At 49.3% G+C, this 20850-nt stretch overlaps 1 protein-coding gene across 2 annotated transcripts in view; it reads right to left on the bottom strand.

Moving 5' to 3' along the window:
• CRTAC1 (cartilage acidic protein 1) overlaps positions 1-20850 on the bottom strand; it is a 144141-nt gene that overhangs the window by 108991 nt on the left and 14300 nt on the right. For both annotated transcript variants that reach the window (XM_062214141.1, XM_062214142.1), the window contains exon 2: positions 17771-17970. In XM_062214141.1, coding sequence (XP_062070125.1) covers positions 17771-17970 — 200 coding nt within the window. The remainder of the gene's footprint in view (positions 1-17770; positions 17971-20850) is intronic.

The raw sequence follows: 20850 nt of genomic DNA, 5'->3' as shown, positions 1-20850 counted from the left end.
GTATGCATATAGAATGTTTACTATTTAATTTTAAAAAAGTTGTGTTTTTCTTGTGTTTTGAATTTCTTTTTTAAATCTGACCTGTGTAGCAAAAACTACTTCATAAACACAGGTCAATACTGATCACAGAATGTCAAACTGCTCTTTTCTATTCTTAAGAGTCTTCCCTCTGACTTGATAGCCTTTGGGGTAGAGGTGGTTATTCTTTTGTTCTGAAGCACGGAGCCTGATAGGATCCTTATTTGGTCTGCAAAGAGACTGCCCTTGTCTGATTTATAGGCCATGAGTTCAGGTATTAGATGAGAAAAGTAGCTCTGGAAGAAAGGAGGGAGGGGAAGATTTATCGGCACCCTGGGAGGGTGTTCCAGAACTGAAGAACTACAGGAGATCCACAGGTCTGGGGGCCTCAGGGACCTTGGCCTTTGTGCCCCAGGATGCTGCCCTCTTGGGTGTCATCTTCATTCTGTCAGGTTCCCCCAGAGCTGGGGAACAGGACAGGTTGTGTAGACACTAACAAGTCATGATCTAAGAGCAAAGGGAGCACTTTCCTCCTCAGGGTCAAGACACAAAATCTCAGATAATGACCCTGGACAGTCTTAGACCACAGGTAACCCTGGACTGATCCCTGGTAACCAAAGGGCTACTTTGGTTGCCATCCCCACAGGATCCCGTGATTCTCCCAGAGGTGGGGAGTACTCTTCCTGGAAGAAGGAATGGAGGTGCTGTGGAGGCCCAGAGAGCACGTCTCACCCACCCTATCATTGTGAGGAGCCCACAGATGCAATGCAGCCCTCGACCTGGGGAAGCCTCATTATGCTGCTTAGCTCCCTGCTCCCCACTCATGGACAGTGCACGGAATGAATACAGCATTGGGGAAGAGGGCACTGAGTCCACGAGCTCATGGGGCTGTGAGGGTCCCATAAACAGCACGGCAAGATGCTGCTGAGGAAGAAGGGGCCATTGTTCTGCACAGTCACGTTTCCCGGGAGGCTCAGCCAAACACCAGGGACCTTTAGTGGAATCGTCTAAGCTGGCGAAGCACTCTGATCTTGGCTGTCCTGTGCTCTTCCAAGGAGATGCAGTCCGAGGCTCTGGCCTGGCTACCCAAGTGCTCAGGGCTTCCTGCACATGCTTTCCACGCACTCGCACCTCCTTGTCTAGCTAATGCCCAAGTCTCCCACGCTACAGGGCTCTATTTTGCAAGTAGTGAGAACCTATAAAACACAGAGTGAACTTACTAAATACTACTTCCCTTAGTTGTACATATTCTCCCATGTATTTTTTTTTTTTTATTTTATTTTTTTGACAGGCAGAGTGGACAGTGAGAGAGAGAGACAGAGAGAAAGGTCTTCTTTTGCCGTTGGTTCACCCTCTAATGGCCGCCGCGGTAGCGCGCTGCGGCCGGCGCACCGCGCTGTTCCGATGGCAGGAGCCAGGTGCTTCTCCTGGTCTCCCATGGGGTGCAGGGCCCAAACACTTGGGCCATCCTCCACTGCACTCCCTGGCCACAGCAGAGAGCTGGCCTGGAAGAGGGGCAACCGGGACAGGATCGGTGCCCCGACCGGGACTAGAACCCGGTGTGCCGGCGCCGCAAGGCGGAGGATTAGCCTGTTGAGCCGCGGCGCCGGCCTGTATTTTTGATAATAGAAAGAACATAAGGTTTGGAAATTCTTAAGTCTGTTGACAACTCCAGATTTGTGTCCATTTGTATGCACACCTCTGAAGAATCCTACCTCCACAGAATAAGCAAATCCCAGATAAAACATGCTGGTATTTTTAATGTATTAAAGGGGTCACAAATGTAAGGGAAATCTCCAAGAACCATCCCACCTCATGGCAAAGTGAGCTGAAATTATATCTGGCAGTGAGTGGTAAACAAATGAGAGGGGCTGTCGCTGTGGCGTAGCGGGTAAAGCCGCCACCTGCAGTGCCAGCATCCTATATGGGCGCTGGTTTGAGTCCCAGCAGCTCCACTTCTGATCCACCTCCCTGCTATGGCCTGGAAAAGCAGCATAAGATGGCCCAAGTCCTTGGGCCCCTGCACTGACATGGGAGACCCGGAAGAAGCTCCTGGCTCCTGGCTCTGGATAGGCACAGCTCCTGCTATTGCAGCCATTTGGGGAGTGAACCAGCGGATGGAAGACCTCTCTCTCTCTCTCTCTCTCTGCCTCTCATTCTCTCTGTGTGTAACTGACTTGCAAATAAATTAACTAATTAATTAAAAAAAAAACACACAAATGGGCCGGCGCTGTGGCTCACTAAGCTAATCCTCCGCCTGTAGCACCAGCACCCCAGGTTCTAGTCCTGGTTGTGGCGCCGGATTCTGTCCCGGTTGCTCCTCCTCCAGTCCAGCTCTCTGCTGTGGCCCGGGAGTGCAGTGGAGGATGGCCCAAGTGCTTGGGCCCTGCACCCCATGGGAGACCAGGAGAAGCACCTGGCTCCTGGCTTTGGATCGGTGCAGTGCGCCGGCGTGGCGGCCATTTGGGGGGTGAACCAATGGAAGGAAGACCTTTCTCTCTCTCTCACTGTATAACTCTGCCTGTCAAAAAAAAAAAAAAAATGAGGATAAGGGGCTCAGAGCACTGTGAAGAGTATTACTGACCTTAGAGCTAGCAGCAGGGTAGGGATGCTGAACCCTAGAATCCAACATTAAGTCAGGACCTGTGGAGAGAGCTAATGTTCCCAAATCATCAAGATCCCTGGCTCTCAGCAAAAGCTGATACAAATCCTTTCTGGCAAAAAAGGACCTTCAATTTAGGCCCACAGAACTCCCATTTTTTTTTTCTGATAAAGTATATTTTATTTATTTATTTTTATTTAATGAATATAAATTTCCAAAGTACCGCTTATGGATTACAAATGCTTCCCTCCCCCACAACTCCCCCCCCCCTCCGCAACCCTCCCCTTTCCCACTCGCTCTCCCCTTCCATTCCCATCAAGATTCATTTTCAATTCTCTTTATATACAGAAAATCAGTTTAGTATATATAAAGATTTCAACAGTTTGCCCTCACATAGCAACACAAAGTGAAAAAATACTGTTGGAGTACTAGTTATAGCATTAAATAACAGTGTACATCACATTAATGACAGAGATTCTGCAAGATTTTTTTTTTTAAAAAAAGATTGATTATTTTTCTATATAATTTCCAATTTAAAACCAAGGGTTTTTTTTTTTATTTTCAATTATCTTTATATTCAGAAGATCGCTTTAGTATATACTAAGTAAAGATTTCATCAGTTTGCACCCACACATAACCACCAAGTGTAAAAATACTGTTTCAGTACTAGCTATATCATTACTTCACATTGGACAACCTATTAAGGACAGATCCCACATGGGACATAAGTACACAGTGACTCCTGATGTTGATTTAACAATTTAACACTCTTGTTTATGGCGTCAGTAATCTCCCTAGGCTCTAGCCATGAGTTGCCGAGGCTATGGAAGCCTTTAGGGTTCGCCGACTTCGATCCTATTCTGACAAGGCCATGGTCAAAGTGGAAAGAACTCCCATATTTTAAGATCAAGTGTATATAACAAGGAGGCAAGACATCCCAAATGAGTGACAATAACAACAACTCAGAACACATTTAACCCCTAGGTACTTCAGCTATTAGAACTATCAGCACAGGATAAAACAATGTATGCAATACTTAAAGAAAGAAAGACAAACTTACAAAAACGAGTAAGCAACAGGACAAATGAGCAGGGAAGTCTGAAAAAGGAGCATGTGAACTTCTAGAATTCTAACTTTCTGAACACTCGGCAGTTCAGATGCAGCCGAGGAAAGAATTAGTGAACTGGAAGATGCACCTGGGATACTGCCCAGACCCAGCGGTGCAGAGAGGCTGGGGAGGAAACAACCTGGGGAAGACTAAGAGATTTGGAGGTTAGAACACAAAACCCTGACGTGTCTGAGTGGGGTCCTTGAAGGACAAAGCAAAGAGAGTGAAGGAGAGACTTAAAAAGATGATGGCTGAGAACTAGTTAGAACTGATGCGAGACGTGAATCCTCAGCTTCAGGAAACACAAACTTGGGTTTTAACAACAGATATCTGTGTCTAGATCTACAACTATATTTGCAAAGTGCAAAAGATGAAAAAGAGCGACATTATTTATGTAGGAATGCCATTGCTAATAACAGGCATCTCAAAACGCAACAGTGGAGAAGAGTGGAATAAATAACAGCCACCTTGAAATTCTGAATGCAGAGAAATCATCTTTCAAGACTGGAGGTACAGGAAAGATATCTGTAGTGTCTATTTTGCATCACTATAATGAAAGGCCTGAGGTTGTGCAGCTTGATTTAGGTCACAGTTCGAGAGGTGCAAGGGTCCACGTCTGGTGATGGCCTTCTTGCTGGCAGAAACCCAAGGCAGTGCAGGGCACTGCTCAGCAAGAACAATGCAGTGTGCACATGTGTCCCCTGCGTGCTCTCCCTGTGTAAGACCACCAGGATTCAATCAGGGGGCTCCCTCCTCATGGCCTGGTCTAAGCCTAACCATCCTCAAAGGCCCCAGCTCTACACGCTGCACTTGGATGAAGTTTCCATCACATTAATCTCTCACAGCAGGGATTAAATTTCAACACATGAACCATATGCAAACCATGACCGTGTTTTTAGGTTAAAAAGTGAGATAGTTTACCAGCACCCAACACCCAGAGAAGGAACATCCAAAAGTCTTTCTGAGATGCAGGAAGGAAAGATGAGCAAATAAAATGATAAAAATTGGTGTAAATATAAAACATTTTTATAAAATAATAATAACCATATTAGTTATAACATAAGATTAACAAAAGGCAAGGCTAAAATACCACATGTATGTCAAGACAGGGTACTTAGATTAAACTGTATTGAAGTCGTTATAGGAGGGGGTTGACATAATTTTAGAGTTTAAAGCATACCAGACAATTTCAAAGTAAACCACTGAAAGAACAGAAGCAGAGGATACTTTCCCCAAATCGACAGAGGCAACAAATGGAATCCAGAAAACAAGACCTGGGGCTGGTACTGTGGCCCAGCGGGCTAAGCCACAGGCACCCCCTATGAGTGCTGGCTTGAGTCCCCGCTGCTCTGCTTTCCACCCACCTCACTGCTAATGTGCATGGGAAAGCATTAGAGGATGGCCCAGTACCTGGGCCCCTGCCACCCACGTAGGAGACTCAGATGGAGTTCCTGGCTTCGACCTGCACCAGCCCTGGCCATTGCAGCCATTTTGGAAGAGTTCCAGTGGATGGAAGATCCCTTCCGCTCTCCCTACCCCCTTCTCCTCCCTCTCTCCTTCTCTCCCACTTTCTTTCTCTCTCTGCCTTTCAAAAAAGAATACATAAATATTTTTAAAAAATAGAAAACAAGCGCCTTCTCCTGCCCTCAGCTGGAAAAAAAAAAAAAAAACCTCTTTAATCAATTTTTAAAGACAAGAGAAGAAAAATTGAAAATAAGAAAATTGAAAAATAAGATATGTTCCCAAAAAAATGAAGTGCACTAAACCAAATAGCTAAAGAATATGGTCAAAGAGTTTAAAAAAAAAAAAACAAAAACTTGGGCTGTGTGCTGCATTTAAGAAACATACATAGGGGCCAGGGTTGCTGCTCAGCTGGTTAAGCCTTTGATGCAAGTGTCCCATACAAGTGCCAGTTCAAGTCCCAGCTCTTCTACTTTTGATCCAGCTCCCTGCTAATCTGTCTGGGAAAGCAGCAGAAGACGGTCAAAGTCTTCGGGCATTTGCCACCCATGTGGGAGACTCAGATGGAGGTCCAGGCTCCTGTTGCAGCCACTTGCAGAGTAAAACAGTGGATGGAAGCTGGTTGGTCTGTCTCTCCCCCTCTATCTTTGCAACTCTGCCTTTCAAATAAATAAATAAATCTTTATTTTAAAAGGGAAAGAAGCACATAAAATGTAGTGATTTTGAAATGCTCAAAGTAAAAGTATGGAAAAAGAGAAATGAAAGACCTTCAAAAAAGTTCATAGAAATGCATATTATGGAAAAAAAAAACTATGCATGGATTTCAAAATTGCTTCAAAATAAATTTATTTTTAATTCCACTTCCCCCTAACTGCTTGAGGTCCTCCTGAGTCAATCTCCCTTTTGTGGATTCTGCAATTGCAGATTCAACCAAGTGTGGGTCAAAAACATCGGGTAAAAAGTCATGTCTGTACCGAACGTGCAGAATTGCTTTTCTCATGATGTCTCTGCTCACAGCACTCACACGTAGTAGGTATTACACATTACCTCGAGCTGATCTAAAGCATACAGCGCATTGGGTAGGTTATAGGAAAACGTGTATTTGTCATACACCTGAGCTTCCGTGGATTTTGGCATCTGTAGGGGGTTCTAGAACGGCGTACTCCCCTGCAGACCCCGAGGGGTGACTGTACCTAGCAAACACCAACCAGAGGAACGCTGGGGCAGTTCTACCAATACCAGAGCAGAAGCGCAATTAGGGAGGGATGGAGTCACTAGGTGACGATAATGGCTCCATTTCCTGGAGAAAGTAGATCGGGGAAGCTGACCCTGATAAATTAGCCTCAACAGGTATAAAACCAAAGCTGACAGAATCACAGAAGGAGATGGACTCCCACGGTAGGTTATCACCAACCAAACCCCTCCAATATGAATAGCCAAACGGGAAAACATCGAACAAAGATGGTGGTTTGTACAGCACGACTAGCACGGTGGACTTCATATGCATATGCAGATTAGCCGCCCCACCTCCTACCACCTCTGTGCTCCTAGGCAGACCCCTGGACTCAGTGTCTTCATCTACAAAGTGGGCATAGGGCTCTCCACAGTGTGTTCACGACATCTGAGGAGGCACTGGCGACGAGACTCGCCGGTACATCATGTATCTCTAGGAAGAACTCTGCTGCTTAAATGAAGGCTGCCAACTGGAAGTCACATCTCCACTGCAGAGATGCCGAAATGCAGAACCACGGAACCCGGGGCCAGTGAAACACTGCAGAACAGGCGGAGTGCTGTGAAGGTGACCACGAGACGCTCCACACCCCTCCCAAACCTCAGCGCCCAAGAAGGCAGCCACACACCGGGGAGGCCTCGGCAAACATCGCAAGTGGCAATGTTTGTTTTCAGCTCCTTCACGTCCTTTTGTGTTTTTCTAGATGCTCGCACCTCAAAAGTAACCTCTTCTTCAAACTGCCAGAGCCACAGCATCCTTGTAAGAAATGATAAAACCACCTGCTACCCAGTCCGTGGGCTGCACGGAGAAGGGAGGCATCAGGGAAACCCGAGAGGCCGGCCGAGGTCGGTCGGAGTAGAGGCGGCAGCACGTGCTCTGCCGCGAGGAGGCTTGGCCTGGGCCCTTGGCCGCCTGTGCGGGGGCCACAGGGCCAGGCAGACCCTCCAGCCAGCCCTCCACTTAAACCCTGGGGAGGAGGGTCCTGCAGAACGTGACTGCAGACAGCATACGTCTTCCTTCTGAATGGATGGAAAATTCGGATGACTCAAAGTAGCTCTGCCATTTTCAGCAGAACCGATTTCAGTGTCTTAATTATATTCCTATTTTTGAGTGGCTTTTTATAAATACTCTTCACTACTTTGTGGGAATCAGGTTTTTTGGTTGAGATGTCTTTTTAAAAATAAACTTAAAAATAAACAACAACAAATGAGCCTAAAGCTATCTTTGACCTGGAGAGGCCTCTGTCCCCTTGCCAAACAGACCCAAGGGCTACCTGTGTCCTGCCAAGGTCCCCTAAATGCCCCCTCCCAGGGCTCCCCCATTCCCAGCTGGAAGTGCCTTGGACCACCTCCGACCTCCAGGAACATTCGCATCTCTCAGGTGGCGCTGGTCATTGAGGGCCTCACCCAGTGTGGGTCCATTTCTCACACCCGGGACAGCGGGACCTTGAAAGTCATGAATCCCTCTCCCCACCTCCAACCACCCCTCACGCTGGTGTCAAATGGTGAGTTGCTGGTCCATGGATTCAGACAGCCTCCAGGAACTAAGCATGCTTCTGGGCACTCTTTTCAAACCCACACACGTTCCCATGATGGGGGAGGGATTGTGATTAAAAATAATACATTTGCTGCTGGCCCCGATGCTTAAATTCAGATGTCAACCTCACTGGATTAAGGAATAACCTAGAAACCCAGGGAAAGTCTTACTTGGGGTGTGTCTATGACAGGGTTTCCAAATGGGATTAGCACATGAGCCTCAGAGGACTAGGTGGGGAGACCTAGCATGACATGGGTGACAGAGGCAACCCGGCGTCTGACTTTCAGCACTGGGACTCGTTTGACTCCGCCTGGGACCCCAAGACTCACGCACAGGCTTTCAGCTTCCCACTGGGAGTCACAGCCTCTGCTTCCCTGGTTCTCAGGCCTTTGGACTTGGGCTGAGCCACGCTACCGGCACCCCAGGGTCTCCAGCCTGCACGTGACCTGGCACGGGGCTGTTCAATGATCACCATCACACGAGCCGATTCCCCTAATCAATCCTGCTTCATATCTCCATACACATATGCTATCGATTGCATCTCTGACATGGAGACATATTTCTTGTATTGCTATGAAACTATAAAAATAACACTGCGAAAATTCTCTGAGGCAATGGCCATCACCTCTGAAAAATGACACCAAACACTCGACCTTTTACCTCGTGTTGGCTTCCTGTGGCTGTTGAGACAAATTACCACAAGCAGAATGCTTGCAGCCATGCAAACTGATGCTCTTCCAGGTCTGAATGCTGAAGTTCACGCTGGCCTCACGGGGGTGACATCAGGGTGTTGGCAGGGCTGCCCTCCCTTCCAGAGACTCTAGGTAGGGGGCAAATCTGTTCCTTACCCTTCCCAGCCTCTGGGAGTCTCCCACGTCCCTCAGCTCTTGGCCCCTCACTCATCTTCAAGGCCAGGAATGCAGGGGTGAGTACCTCTCACAGCTAATCAGCCTGACCTCCTCTTCTGCCTCCTTTTCTCACTCTTAAGGACCCTGTGATTACACTGAGCCCACCTGGATAATCCATTGCAAGGTCCTTAACCTAATGACACCTGCACAGTCCCCTTTGCCCTGGAAAGTAACTCATGGGTTCCGGGGATCACGATGTGGGCGTCTTTGGGAGGCCACTGTTTTACCAACCTTAGCTGCCACTCTTGCTGTATGTGCCTGGGGTGACAACATCGGGCCACAGACCCTTGAGCTGGTCCGGAGGCCAGGGGTGGCATATTTGCCCATTGCTCGTGGCTGCCCCGGGCTAGGGAGAAGGAGCTATGGGTGCAGCCATGGGACATCTCTGGCAAGCCTGCCATGCACTGCTGAGTAGCCTTCTTTGAAGAGTTTGAAGAATGGGTTAAAAAGCCCTGGGCTTTTTAGTATTCAAAATCAGGGGCAGTCCACACCGAACCATAGCGGAAGAGCTAGCACCCGGCAATCATTCTTCCATGATACTGATGACAATGAATGTCAGGGTCAGGGGTGACTCACTTCAGAAACACACTTTTGCAGGGGAGGCTCTGGAGGAAGTCCTTTGGGCAGTCTGAATCAGAAAGCATTGACGTTCCTCGATGCAGTGTTTCACAGTGGCACTTTCCTCTGCCGATGGAGAACAGGCCTTTTTTTCCCTTCCTGGAACTATTAAATCTAAATTGACAAAGTTCAGACCCTGGGACACAGAGCTGAACTCGTGGTAAGCGCTGCAATGGCTGTTGAACTGAATCATCCCCATGCTCATCTTTTATTTCTAGGCCATGAAGACACAGCAAAAGATGGAGAATGGAGTCAATGTGGTGATATCTACTAAGATTGAAAACATGCTCACATACACCCTGAAGCCAGGATTTCCATACTGTGGTGCCTAGCTCAGAGAGAAGTGTGAGCAGGTGTGCAAGGAGGGGCACACAGGGCAGAGCAGTTTCAGTGGTCACAGATTAGAAACAGCTTAAATGCCACCTGGGGATGGCAGAATGCATGTGGTACATCCACTCTGAGCAACTTCAAAAAGCCAGACTTGGACATTATACAGAGTTGGACATTATACAGAGACAAAGCAAGTTTGGGAACAGTGTGTGTTAGTGTGGTTCCTCACAAAACTATATAGTTTGCTATTTATCATAGAAATCTATATAGCATGGAATCTCTGTATATAGCTGTATCCATACAGCTGCATCTATATCTAGGTAGATACAGATAGATACAAGAGGGTGCTTCAAAAAGCTTGTGGAAAAAAGGAATTAAAAGTATGTGTTTCAGACTGCCTGGGTTCGATTCCCAGCTCTGTCTCCGATCCCAGCTTCCCGCCAGTGCAGACGCTGGGGAGCAGTAGGAGTGACCCAGTTCCCACCTCCTGCCTGCAGCCCTGGGTTGTGAGCCCTGCTCCTGGCAAGGGCCTTGGCCCAAGCCCAGCCACTGCGAGGGTGTGAAGCATGAGCCAGTCAACGGGCGCTCTCCGCCCATCTCTCTGCCTCTCAAATACATTTCTAAAAGGTTTTTAAAGTATGTATTTATTTTGGTAAAAAAAGGTTTTCATAATATGTAGAAATACATATTGTGAAAAAACTATGCATGGATTTCCATTTTTTTGCATGAAAAGAAGCTTCTACTTTTTAATTAAAAATTAATTAATGAGGCCGGCGCCGTGGCTTAACAGGCTAATCCTCCGCCTTGCGGCGCCGGCACACTGGGTTCTAGTCCCGGTTGGGGTGCCGGATTCTGTCCCGGTTGCCCCTCTTCCAGGCCAGCTCTCTGCTATGGCCCGGGAAGGCAGTGGAGGATGGTCCAAGTCCTTGGGCCCTGCACCCGCATGGGAGACCAGGAGAAGCACCTGGCTCCTGGCTTTGGATCAGCGAGATGCGCCGGCTGCAGCTGCCATTGGAGGGTGAACCAATGGCAAAAAGGAAGACCTTTCTCTCTGTCTCTCTCTCACTATCCACTCTGCCTGTCAAAAAAAAAAAAATTGATGAATGAATTCTATTTGAAAGGGAGAGAATCAGACAGAGACTTTGGTTGGGGCTTGGGCCAGGCTGAAGCCAAAAGCCAGGGATTCAATCCAGGTCTTCCAAGTGGGTGGCAGGGATCCAACCACTAAAGTCATCACATCAACTACGGCCTTCCAGGATGTACATTAGCAGGAAGCTGGACTCAGGAGCAGAGCTGGGCTTTGAACCTGGGCACTTGGACATGGGATATAGGCACCTTAACTGCTACGTCAAGTGCCCATCCCATTTATACTTTTAATTCCACTTTCACACAAACTTTTTTTTTTTTTTTTTTAGAAAAAGATTTATTTGACTGGCAGAGTTGGAGAGAGAAAGAGAGAGAGAGAGAGAGAGAACAAGTACCACCTGCTGATTCACTCCCCCTAATGGACGAAACAGCCAGGGCTTTGCTAGACTGAAGCCAGGAGTCAGGAACTCCATTTGGGTCTCCCTTGTGGGTGGCAGGGGTCCAAGCACTTGGGCCATCCTCCACTGCCTTCCCAGGTACATTAGCATGGAGCTGACTCAAACCAGTGCTCATGTGGGATGTGGGCATTGCAGGCAGTGGCTCAACCTGCTGCACCAAAATGCTGGCCCCCACACAAACTTTTCGAAGTATCCTCTTATATCTAAATATAGTATGTACATATTACATCTTTCTGTTATACCTATAATACCATATACATATACCTATATATTATGCGTATCTACATATACTTGCAATAAAATGCACAAATGCTGTTTTGGTTAAATCACAGATAAATGTCTTATTCTTTGTCACTGTTCCTATTATTTATAATGGCAAAATATCTCCTCCATGATCATGATTAATCTGGTAATTGAATATAGTTTGCCTTTTAAATAACTCAATTAACTTAAGTAAATTAAAAAAGTTTCCTGATAAAGTTGCAAAATTAAGAAAAAAAGAAAATATTGCTTTCCAATCTGTAACATTCCTTTAAATGAAACCCTTCCGAGTGTGACGAATGCGTTCAGGTTTTATCAAATGAATGCTCTTTGTGTAGAAAAACTGATCTAAATCATGATTTAAACTTTACAACCACGACAGTCTTTCCATTTGAGCAAACTCCTGTCGCAGACTGAGAGGGTGGGAGGTTATCTCAGACCTCTGGGGAAGTCCCAGGAAACAAAAGCTGCTCTAAAGGAATTGTGTGAGATTGACACCAACAGGAATTCCTTTCCAGACTCCGTGAGATTGTAGATTGGGTGTTTAGTTCCACTGAGAAAACGGGAAGCCACTGGGCTTTCTATTTACCCAGGGAACCAGTCTTGAAGATCCTCAGTGGTCTGTGCGTGCACCGTCGTCTCTGGGGGTGATCAAATTCTCCCCTTGCCCCGCAGAGAGGAGGCGGTATGCAGACAGCAATCACGCACCTGCCGGTTGACAGATAAGCCCTCCATATGCGGAGGCACTCGCCCAGCTGTGGCAGAGGAGCCAGCCTGCCCGCTCCCTCCCCCGTCCCCGCAGAACAAAGGGCGGTCATTTTCTGCTCCTCCCAGAGTCACAGGCACGCACACGCCTTCCATCACAATTAAGTCCAGGATCCAAAACACAACACAAACCCACCGCCACACGCTCAAAATCAATGCTGTCAATATCCAGAATGAGGATACCAAAAAAGCAAAACAAAACACACCTATTCAAAGAGTAAATACTCAAAGCAACAGGGCTCCAGTCAGACACACTCCAAGGTCAACAAATCCAAGACAAGTTCAAGTACTGTGCACCTTATAAACTGAAGAGCTGGCCATTATCCCAGGGGTGGCCAAAGTAAATGCCTTCAGGGGCTGGGTAATGGCAAGATCTATAAGATAATAGAGAGTGGGCCCGATGGGGCTGGACCGCAGGTGCCCCAAGTAAAGGCATTCAAATCTAATTTTTTAAAAACTTACTTCTGCTACATGATTCTTAAACAGAGAGCCTACAGTCAGAGAGGGAAGCAGAGCTAACCATGGATGTAGGACAGATGAAACACAGAGTCAAAATCAGAAAGGCTGTCAAGGCAGGGTGATGACCTTGGCTGTCATGATTTGGAAGCACAGCGACCCCTTGGCTTGTACCTTCAAAGGCAATAGCAAAACTTGAGCTAGGAGAAATGGCTTATTAAGCTGTAAAATAAGGGATTCAGATTAGTCCAATTGGCCCTTGACAGAAGTAACTCCTGGGCTGGGTTACAGAAAGGATGCTGTGAGTTTCCTTGCATGGCTCTGAGTGGATGGAGCTTCCAAATACTTCCGGGGTGGAACAATGACCTCCCAAGGTCCTGACTTCAGTACGTCTGTGTGGTCAGCTCTTGGTTATCCAGCCCAAAAGAAGACAGTGACAAATCATCCTAAGCTGAAGATAATAAAAAGTTATATTTGCCTTTGGAATGTATTTTGGTACTTAAATTAGAACGTGTCTTTCTGACGCTCTGAGAATTCACAATGCTTCACATCAGCCACACAGAAAGCCTGACCGGAGCTGGGAGGCTGCCCAGTGTCGCCATCGTGTCCTCCCCGTAACTCCTGTTCTTTGCTGGGGTGAGAAATAATATCACTTTTCAGAATAAGACCCAGCAGCTCAAGCTTTCACAGACAGGCACTGCCCGGCTCAGCCCTACCCTGGGAGAAGAGACAGGGCCCTTCCAAATGGCTGACCGGGATCAGGATGTAGGAAGGGCTGGCTCTTGTTTCCAGGGGATGGGGATGAGTCCAAAGCCCTAGAGACCCGCAGTGAGCAGCAAGCCAGACCAGGCTGTGACATGCACCCCAGGCTGATGCCCAATGGTGGTCTGGCTGTCTACCGTTGAGGGCACTACAGCAAACATCCAGAGTTGCTCGGATGAGGAAGAAAAAGAGTTCATTGAAGAGGAGGATGGAATGATGCCCAGCACTTGGAAAGAAAGAAGCTGCAGGCTCAGGAGACGAGGGTGAAATTCCCCGCACACCCAAGGCGGGGTGGGGGTGGGGATGGAGACCTGTGTGCCAAGCCCACCTTCACATGCAGGCTCAGGAAACAGACTTCGGCAAACGTGTCCACGAGGACATAAGCACACGCTCTGCCCTGTGATGGAAAAGGAGGAGCTGACAGTTCTACCAGTGCTCCTGCCCAACAGACCCAAGACCCGAGAACGTCTTGCTATTCTGAAAGATGGCTCCCAAGCAGGGCGGTCGGTGCAGCCCTGACCACTGTTTCAGCATGCCTTTGAGACAGATGCCAAGGAAACAGGGGAGAGGTGGACAAAATCGTACAAGGGAGCTGTAGGAGGCTCCTGGCGTGTTCCTGTGGGCAGTGAGGGGCTCTCCGCGCCCTTTACTTCCGTCTGTAACCTTGCAGGAGAAAACCACAGGTCTCCTGAAGTGCTGAGGTGAGGACCAGCCAGAGGCAGTGGTGCAGGGCACTGGAACTCAGAGACAACTTTCCTGGGCAGACAGTGAGAGATTTCACACCTGGGGAGGCCTGGGAGCTCCCGCCGGGTGACAGGAGGGCAAAGCAGCACGAGGAGACTTTGTGTTCGCATCTCAGGTCTCATTTTTCCCATATTAATTTGTGGAAATGCAAGATTGTACCACAGTCCGAGATAAAAGGAGGACATACTTGGAGAAGCTGTTGCTGAGGAGGCAGGTGGAGGCGAAGGGGAGAGTGTTTGTTCCACTGTTGTCTGCTTCCATCTCCAGGAGAGGCCAGGGTCACCCAGCAGGAGGCAAGGCCAGCCAGAACATCCCAGAAATGCATTCCAGTCCTCTAACCAGAGCCTCTGGCAGGCAGCACGTGGGTCTGGGGACAGGTGGGGAAACCCACTTGGCCTGACTCAGAACTCAACATGGGCCAGCTCTGTGGCTGCAACTCTGCCCAGGCCTCCGTAAGAAAGAAGGGTCACTTCTACCATTTCTCTCTCTCTCTCTCTTTTTTTTTTTTTTTTGACAGGAAGAGTGGACAGTGAGAGACAGAGACAGAGAGAAAGCTCTTCCTTTTCCATTGGTTCACTCCCCCCGATGGCCACTGCAGCTGTCGCACTGTGCTAATCCAAAGCCAGGAGCCAGGTGCTTCTCCTGGTCTCCCATGCGGATGCAGGGCCCAAGCACTTGGGCCATCCTCCACTGCCTTCCCAAGCCACAGCAGAGAGCTGGACTGGAAGAGGAGCAACCAGGACAGAATCTGGCACTCTGACTGGGACTAGAACTCGGGGTGCCGGCGCCGCAGGCAGAGGATTAGCCTAGTGAGCCGCGGCGCCGGCCAACTTCTACCATTTCTACTTCTCCCTTTTCCATCCTCTGCTCTTTCATTTCTCCTCCTAAAAGCTCAGAACTACACTGTCCAACTGAAATGTAGTTATTTAATTAAAAATTTTAAAAATTAATAATTCAGTTCCTTGATTGATGAACCATACTCAAATAGCCACTTGTGTGGTTACCACACAAGAGGGCTTCAAAAAGCTTGCGGGAAGCATGCATTATCTTTATTTCCATTTTCCATGAATTTGTCATGGACAGCTCCAACAGAGACCATCCACATTATCACAGAAAGTTCTACTGGAACTACATCTTCTAGAAGGTCTAGAATCCAGTACCTCTCTCACCCCAGGGTAGAATAAATTAATCAATGAAAAGAAAAATGCATTTCTCCAAGTTTCCTCTCCATACATCACCACCACTGACACTCATGACTGGCCCGTGGGGTGAGTGGGATGGATTACAAGACGTCCATGTGATAGAAAAGGAAAGTGGGTCTGTGGAGTTCAGGGAGTCTACAGGTTCACAACTACTGGGTTAAGTAGGACTAGCATTAAGACCAGGTCTTCCAATTCCAAGCTCAATGCTTTCTACTGTGACATACAATTTCTGCAAATCACGTTACAGGTACTTTGCTCAGTGCTACCATAAAAGCTTGGGCCTCCCAGAATGAGGCGACTGGGCCCCCAATGGTGCTGTTGCTGGCTGACTGGTTTTTCAAGCGATAACTAAACTTTGTGCAGTGTAGTCTGGCAGCCCTAGAGTTGGGACGCCTTGGGGCTCAAATCCTAATTCCTCCACTTAGTGCTTACTTGACAGAGAGCAAGCTGCCTGCTGCCTGGGAACCCCAATGTCCTTTTCTCTAAATGGACATGTCAGTATGAGGGGACATCAAATAGTTCATGGGAATGGAGTTGCAAGGTAGGTTTATGGGAGGGATTTGGCCTCACAGTTAAGAGGCCACTTGGAATGCCTGCATCCCACATCAGAGGGCTTGGCCTTCTGAGTCCAGCCTCCTGCTAATCCCAGGTGGCAGCAGCTGGCAGCTCCAGTACTTGAGTCCCTGCCACGCATGTGGAGACGTGGATTGAGTTTCTGGCTCCTAGCTCTGTCCTGGCCCAGCTCTGGCAGGGGAGTGCAGTGGTAGATGGAAGGCATCTCTCTCTCTCTCTCTCTCTCTCTCTCTCTCTCTCCCTTTAAAAGAAAAAAATTGAAAATAAAAAATAGGAAGAGCTTGAGAGTGACAGCCATGGTACTCAAAGGGTGCTCAAAGCTGCCTTTACACAACACTTTATGGAAGACCAGAGGACAGGAGCTCTGTGTCTCTCTGTTTCTATGCTTCTCAAATAAATACACTTAATTTTTTTTTCAAAAGATAAGTTTATTTTGGTAAAAAAAAATTGAAATCTGTGCATAAATTTTTCAAAATATGGATTTTCCATAAACCTTTCGATGGCTCTTCCCATACATCCTGGTGTTGTCAGGAGGATGAAATAAGACAATGCATGGTGCCTGGCACATGTTAATGCTCAATAAATCATCATTATCACTGGTGATTGGCAGAATTTACAAGGCACTGTCATGTGTCATTCTTACCGAGGCTTCAGAACAGGGCACTGCAGCTACCTCTCCTTGGATGACAGGGCAGGATCTCGGGGGGGGGGGGGGGGGCGGGACTGGCTCAAGGTCATAACTGAAAGGTGCACATCTAGGGCAAGAACAGAAGTGCTCGAGTCTCAGGCCCCTCTTGCTTTGCAATGCTGCACTCAGGACAGAGGGAGCAGTGGGTGCCAAGGCATGGCCAGGGGACGTGTACCCACCCTCTCTTAATTTCCTTCTCCCTCCCTCTTGGAAATGGGTAGTTATGTTTTCCTTAGCTTACATAAAGTGCTGTGCAAAGGCAGCTTTGAGTATCTTCTACCATGCCTGTCACCCTTAAGCCTCTCCTATTTTTGATTTGCAGTTTTTTCTTTTATCTGAAAGTCAGGGAGGGAGAGAGTGGGAGAGCGAGAGACAGAGAAAGAGAATTTCTTCCTTCTGCTAGGTCACTGCCCAAATGGCCACAACAGCTGGGAACTCAGCCTGGGTCTCCCCGTGGGTGGCAGGGGCCAAAGCACTTGAGCCATCACCTGCTGCCTCCCAGCAAGTTGGAATCAGGAGAAGAGCTGAGGCATGATCCCAGGCACTCCAAATGGGACCAAGCAGCATCTTAACCACTGTGCCAAACGCCCACCCTATTCCCTCCTACCTGGAAATCCGTGAACCCCACTGGGAAGAAAGTAACGTTCACATAGCCATGGAAGCATAACCACGAGGAGAAGAGAGGGCCAGTTCTCCCCCTGGGAAGCCGTTGGATCCAACCTCCTTCTCCCAAACTGCCCACCCTCCATCCCCACCTCCTGCTACTGGGAAAGGCAAGGCCTTAGCCCCTGACAACCTCAGACGCACCCAGCCAGCTGCCACTGAGCTACAGGCTGACCACAGACTGGGGAATGGGCCGTATGCTGGTGCAAGTCACTGGGTTTGGGCCTTATTCATCACACAGCCTCAGCACAGCAAAGGCTGACGAGCCCATCTGTCGACCTCAGGGCGGGAGGCACTCACCCTGCCACGACGATCTCAAAGTCCCCGTCGTGGTCCACGTCGGTGACCGCCACGCCGTAGTTGAGCTGGGTGGGGTTGCTGTCATAGTCGGGGGGCAGAACGGAGTTGGTGACTGCTGTGAACATGGGCTCAGCCCGCTGGGACCCCTTGATGGGGGGCAGAAGCCACAGCAGCAGCAGGCACAGTAACATCCGGAACATCTGAAACCCAAAGTTACAAGCATCACCGAGAGATCCTGCAGCCGAACCAGCCCAGGGACACCCACGAGGGCCACTTCTGTCCTGCTCCAATGGCCTTGGTAAGCCCCAGGCTGCTGCCTTTCCAGGAGGCCTGCCCTGACCACCTTCTTTAAAACTGCACCTGCCACCACCGCGGGCACCCTGTGCTGCTCCACTTTCTCTCTTCCCCCAGTGCCCATCCCTGTGCAACGCGGTCCCATTGACTTATTCCTTCCACTTGTGATTTCACTGTCTGTCTCCCTCTGCAAGGGTGAAAGCCCCACCTGGGCAAGGATCTTTGCTTCTGCTTTTTTCACGGCCGCACACCAAGGCCAGGACAGGGTGCACAGCAGGCACTCATTGCATATTTGTAGAAGGAAGGGAGGAGACGGTATAAATGTGCAAGCATCTCCTGTACTGCGGGAGAAGGAGTGAGAAGATGCAGAAAATGACAGATCTCAACCAGCACCAAGGCAGGGCCACGCCCCTGTGAGGACCCAGGTCTAGACCCAGGTCTAGAACCAGGAGAGACGGCAGTGAGGCCTCGTCCTTCTGCAGGACGCGCCCAGAGGCAGCGTGGGGGGAATCCCTGACTTGGCTGGCTCCCTGAGCCAACGTCCCTCCCCAGGGCAGCCGGCCACCACCTCCACACCACGAGGCAGCCAGTTAGGGGACTCATTCCAGCAGCTCTGGCGGGGAGCACATCATTCACTTGGAGAAATTAAACCATTGCGTGCGTGTTTTATTATAAATTAATTATGTATAATGCATTGTATAATTCATTATTATATCTCTAACATAACTCAGGGTGTTGCCAAGCAGCCTGGGGCCATGGGAGCTGATGGCACGAACCCAGGAGACAGATGAGAATGGCCAAGGAGGGGGAAGGACTCCACCCGCGGCGAGCAGGAGCAGGGCTACAGACGGCGCCACCCTGCGACTCTGCCCGCGGGCCGCGACTCAGAGCTGAGTGTTCCAAGGATCCGCTGCAACCAGTGCCACGGAGGCTGCTTGGGTCTTGTCCCAGCAGGAAGAGCGGTACCTTCCTGCCTTCAGAAGGCAGCAAGCCTCCTCCTGACGGCGCTTCTCCTGCTGGCTTGTCAGTGCAGCTGGCAGCTGAGAGCAGGGCTGAGCGAGGTTGATGTCTTAATGAGGGGCCGAGCAAGGAAGATCTGAAGACTGTCTCCCCAGATGGAGACAGAACTCCTGCCAGCAAACGAGCGTGCTCCAGTTCAAGGACCCAGAGACCAAAACGTAGGGCCCAGGCATTGCCTTTGGAGCCAAACACAAGGCAGAAGCCTTGCGGGAGAGGCTGGCGAGAGCCGCAGGGGCAGGGCCCTGGTTGCTGGGCAAGAATCTGCCGTAGATGAGCCTTCCTGGGAAAGAAAGAGGTGCTTGTAGAAGGTCCAGGCACACGGGGGGTGGTGCACGACCACCGGGAGGTCATTCCGACCTACAGAGCCGGCGGGACATGGCAGCCTCTTCCACCAGGCTGCCTGACCACTAATGATAAATGCATCACTACTCGAGCTCTGTGGCTTGTAGGAGGTTTGGTTGGATAGACAACTCATGCTTGGATTAGCAAGCAGGTAGGGGCTGGAGAATGAGGAGGGAAAGATTTAACAGCCAGTGTGGACACACTGACCAGCATGGACCTGAAGGTCAGCGGATGTCTCAAGCACTGACCTCTACTGCAGGGATAGCAAATGAGCTGCAACTCGAGAGCCAAATCCAGGTGATTGGCAGGGGCTGGAAAGAGCACTGTGATCAGCTTACAACATCCGCCACCGGCACGGATTGAGGGGTGGCCTCGGGCAAGCCTCCTAGAACCTAGGCAGCTTGGCCCAGGCACCACGCCTGCAATTTGGGTCACCGCCACCAGGGAAGCAGGTCCCTCGAAGGCACACAAGTAACTGGAAGAAATTTGCTAACGAAGGCCACTAGAAGCACTGATCTGATCGGGACGCAGTCTCTTGGATTTTACCTTTTCTCCACCAGGAAAGACTGTTGACCAAAGGAGCCGCAGGAGAGAAGTAGCTCCCCTGTGTTGTCTGTTTATGGATAAAGAGCCCAGAGAAAGAACAAAGAGTGTACCTACTGGGTCCCCTCGATTTTGCTTGGTGACCTTGAACAAATCCCAGTCTTGTGGGGCCCCAGTTTTCTCCTGCGAAATGAAGGTTTGGGAGGAAACCTTGCATAGAACTTTCTGGCTGGAAAATTCTGTGATGGATGAAAGCTCTTTTTAAAAGAAGCAGCTCTTCTGCAGTTTCCCCTCCTGGCTTCTGTAAACCCCAGACCAAGCTGTGTGGTTCCCTCGCTGAGCACGTTCAGCGTACTCTGAACATAACAGCCTCCCAGCAGGGCTCAGCAGCAGTTTCCTCCCAGGGGCCAAGGTCAGAGAGGAGCAAGCCACCACAAGTGTGGATCTCGAATGCACCCAGTGTGGGCACACCTGCAGATGGCCTGGCCGGGGACAGGGAGCTCTCCACTTTCCATTCCTGTGCCATACCCAAGGCACCCACGCACCCATGAGCCTGCTCAGTACCAGGGGGAAGTCATAGGTGAGTGCTGGGCTAGCCAGATGCTGGAGGGGGAAACAGTTATGGTGAGGAAGCTTAGGAGGTCCGCGGACAGCTACCAGCTCTTCTCAGGGCAGTCATTGGCATGCTCCTCCGCACCCTGGCTCTGCCAAGCGGTCCCCAGATCATCAGCGTCAGCTTCATTTAGGAGTTTGTTAGACATGTGGAACCTGGGCCTCACCCAGCCCTAATAAATCAGAGTAAGCGTCTTAACAAGAGTTCAGGTGACTTGAATGTCCATTAGCATTTGGGAAACGATGCTCAATCTTGGCAGTGGGTCGGA

This window comes from Lepus europaeus, chromosome 17 (genome assembly GCF_033115175.1).
Source record: "Lepus europaeus isolate LE1 chromosome 17, mLepTim1.pri, whole genome shotgun sequence".
Classification (NCBI taxonomy): Eukaryota; Metazoa; Chordata; class Mammalia; order Lagomorpha; family Leporidae; genus Lepus; species Lepus europaeus.
This window is presented reverse-complemented; position numbering and strand designations above follow the sequence as displayed.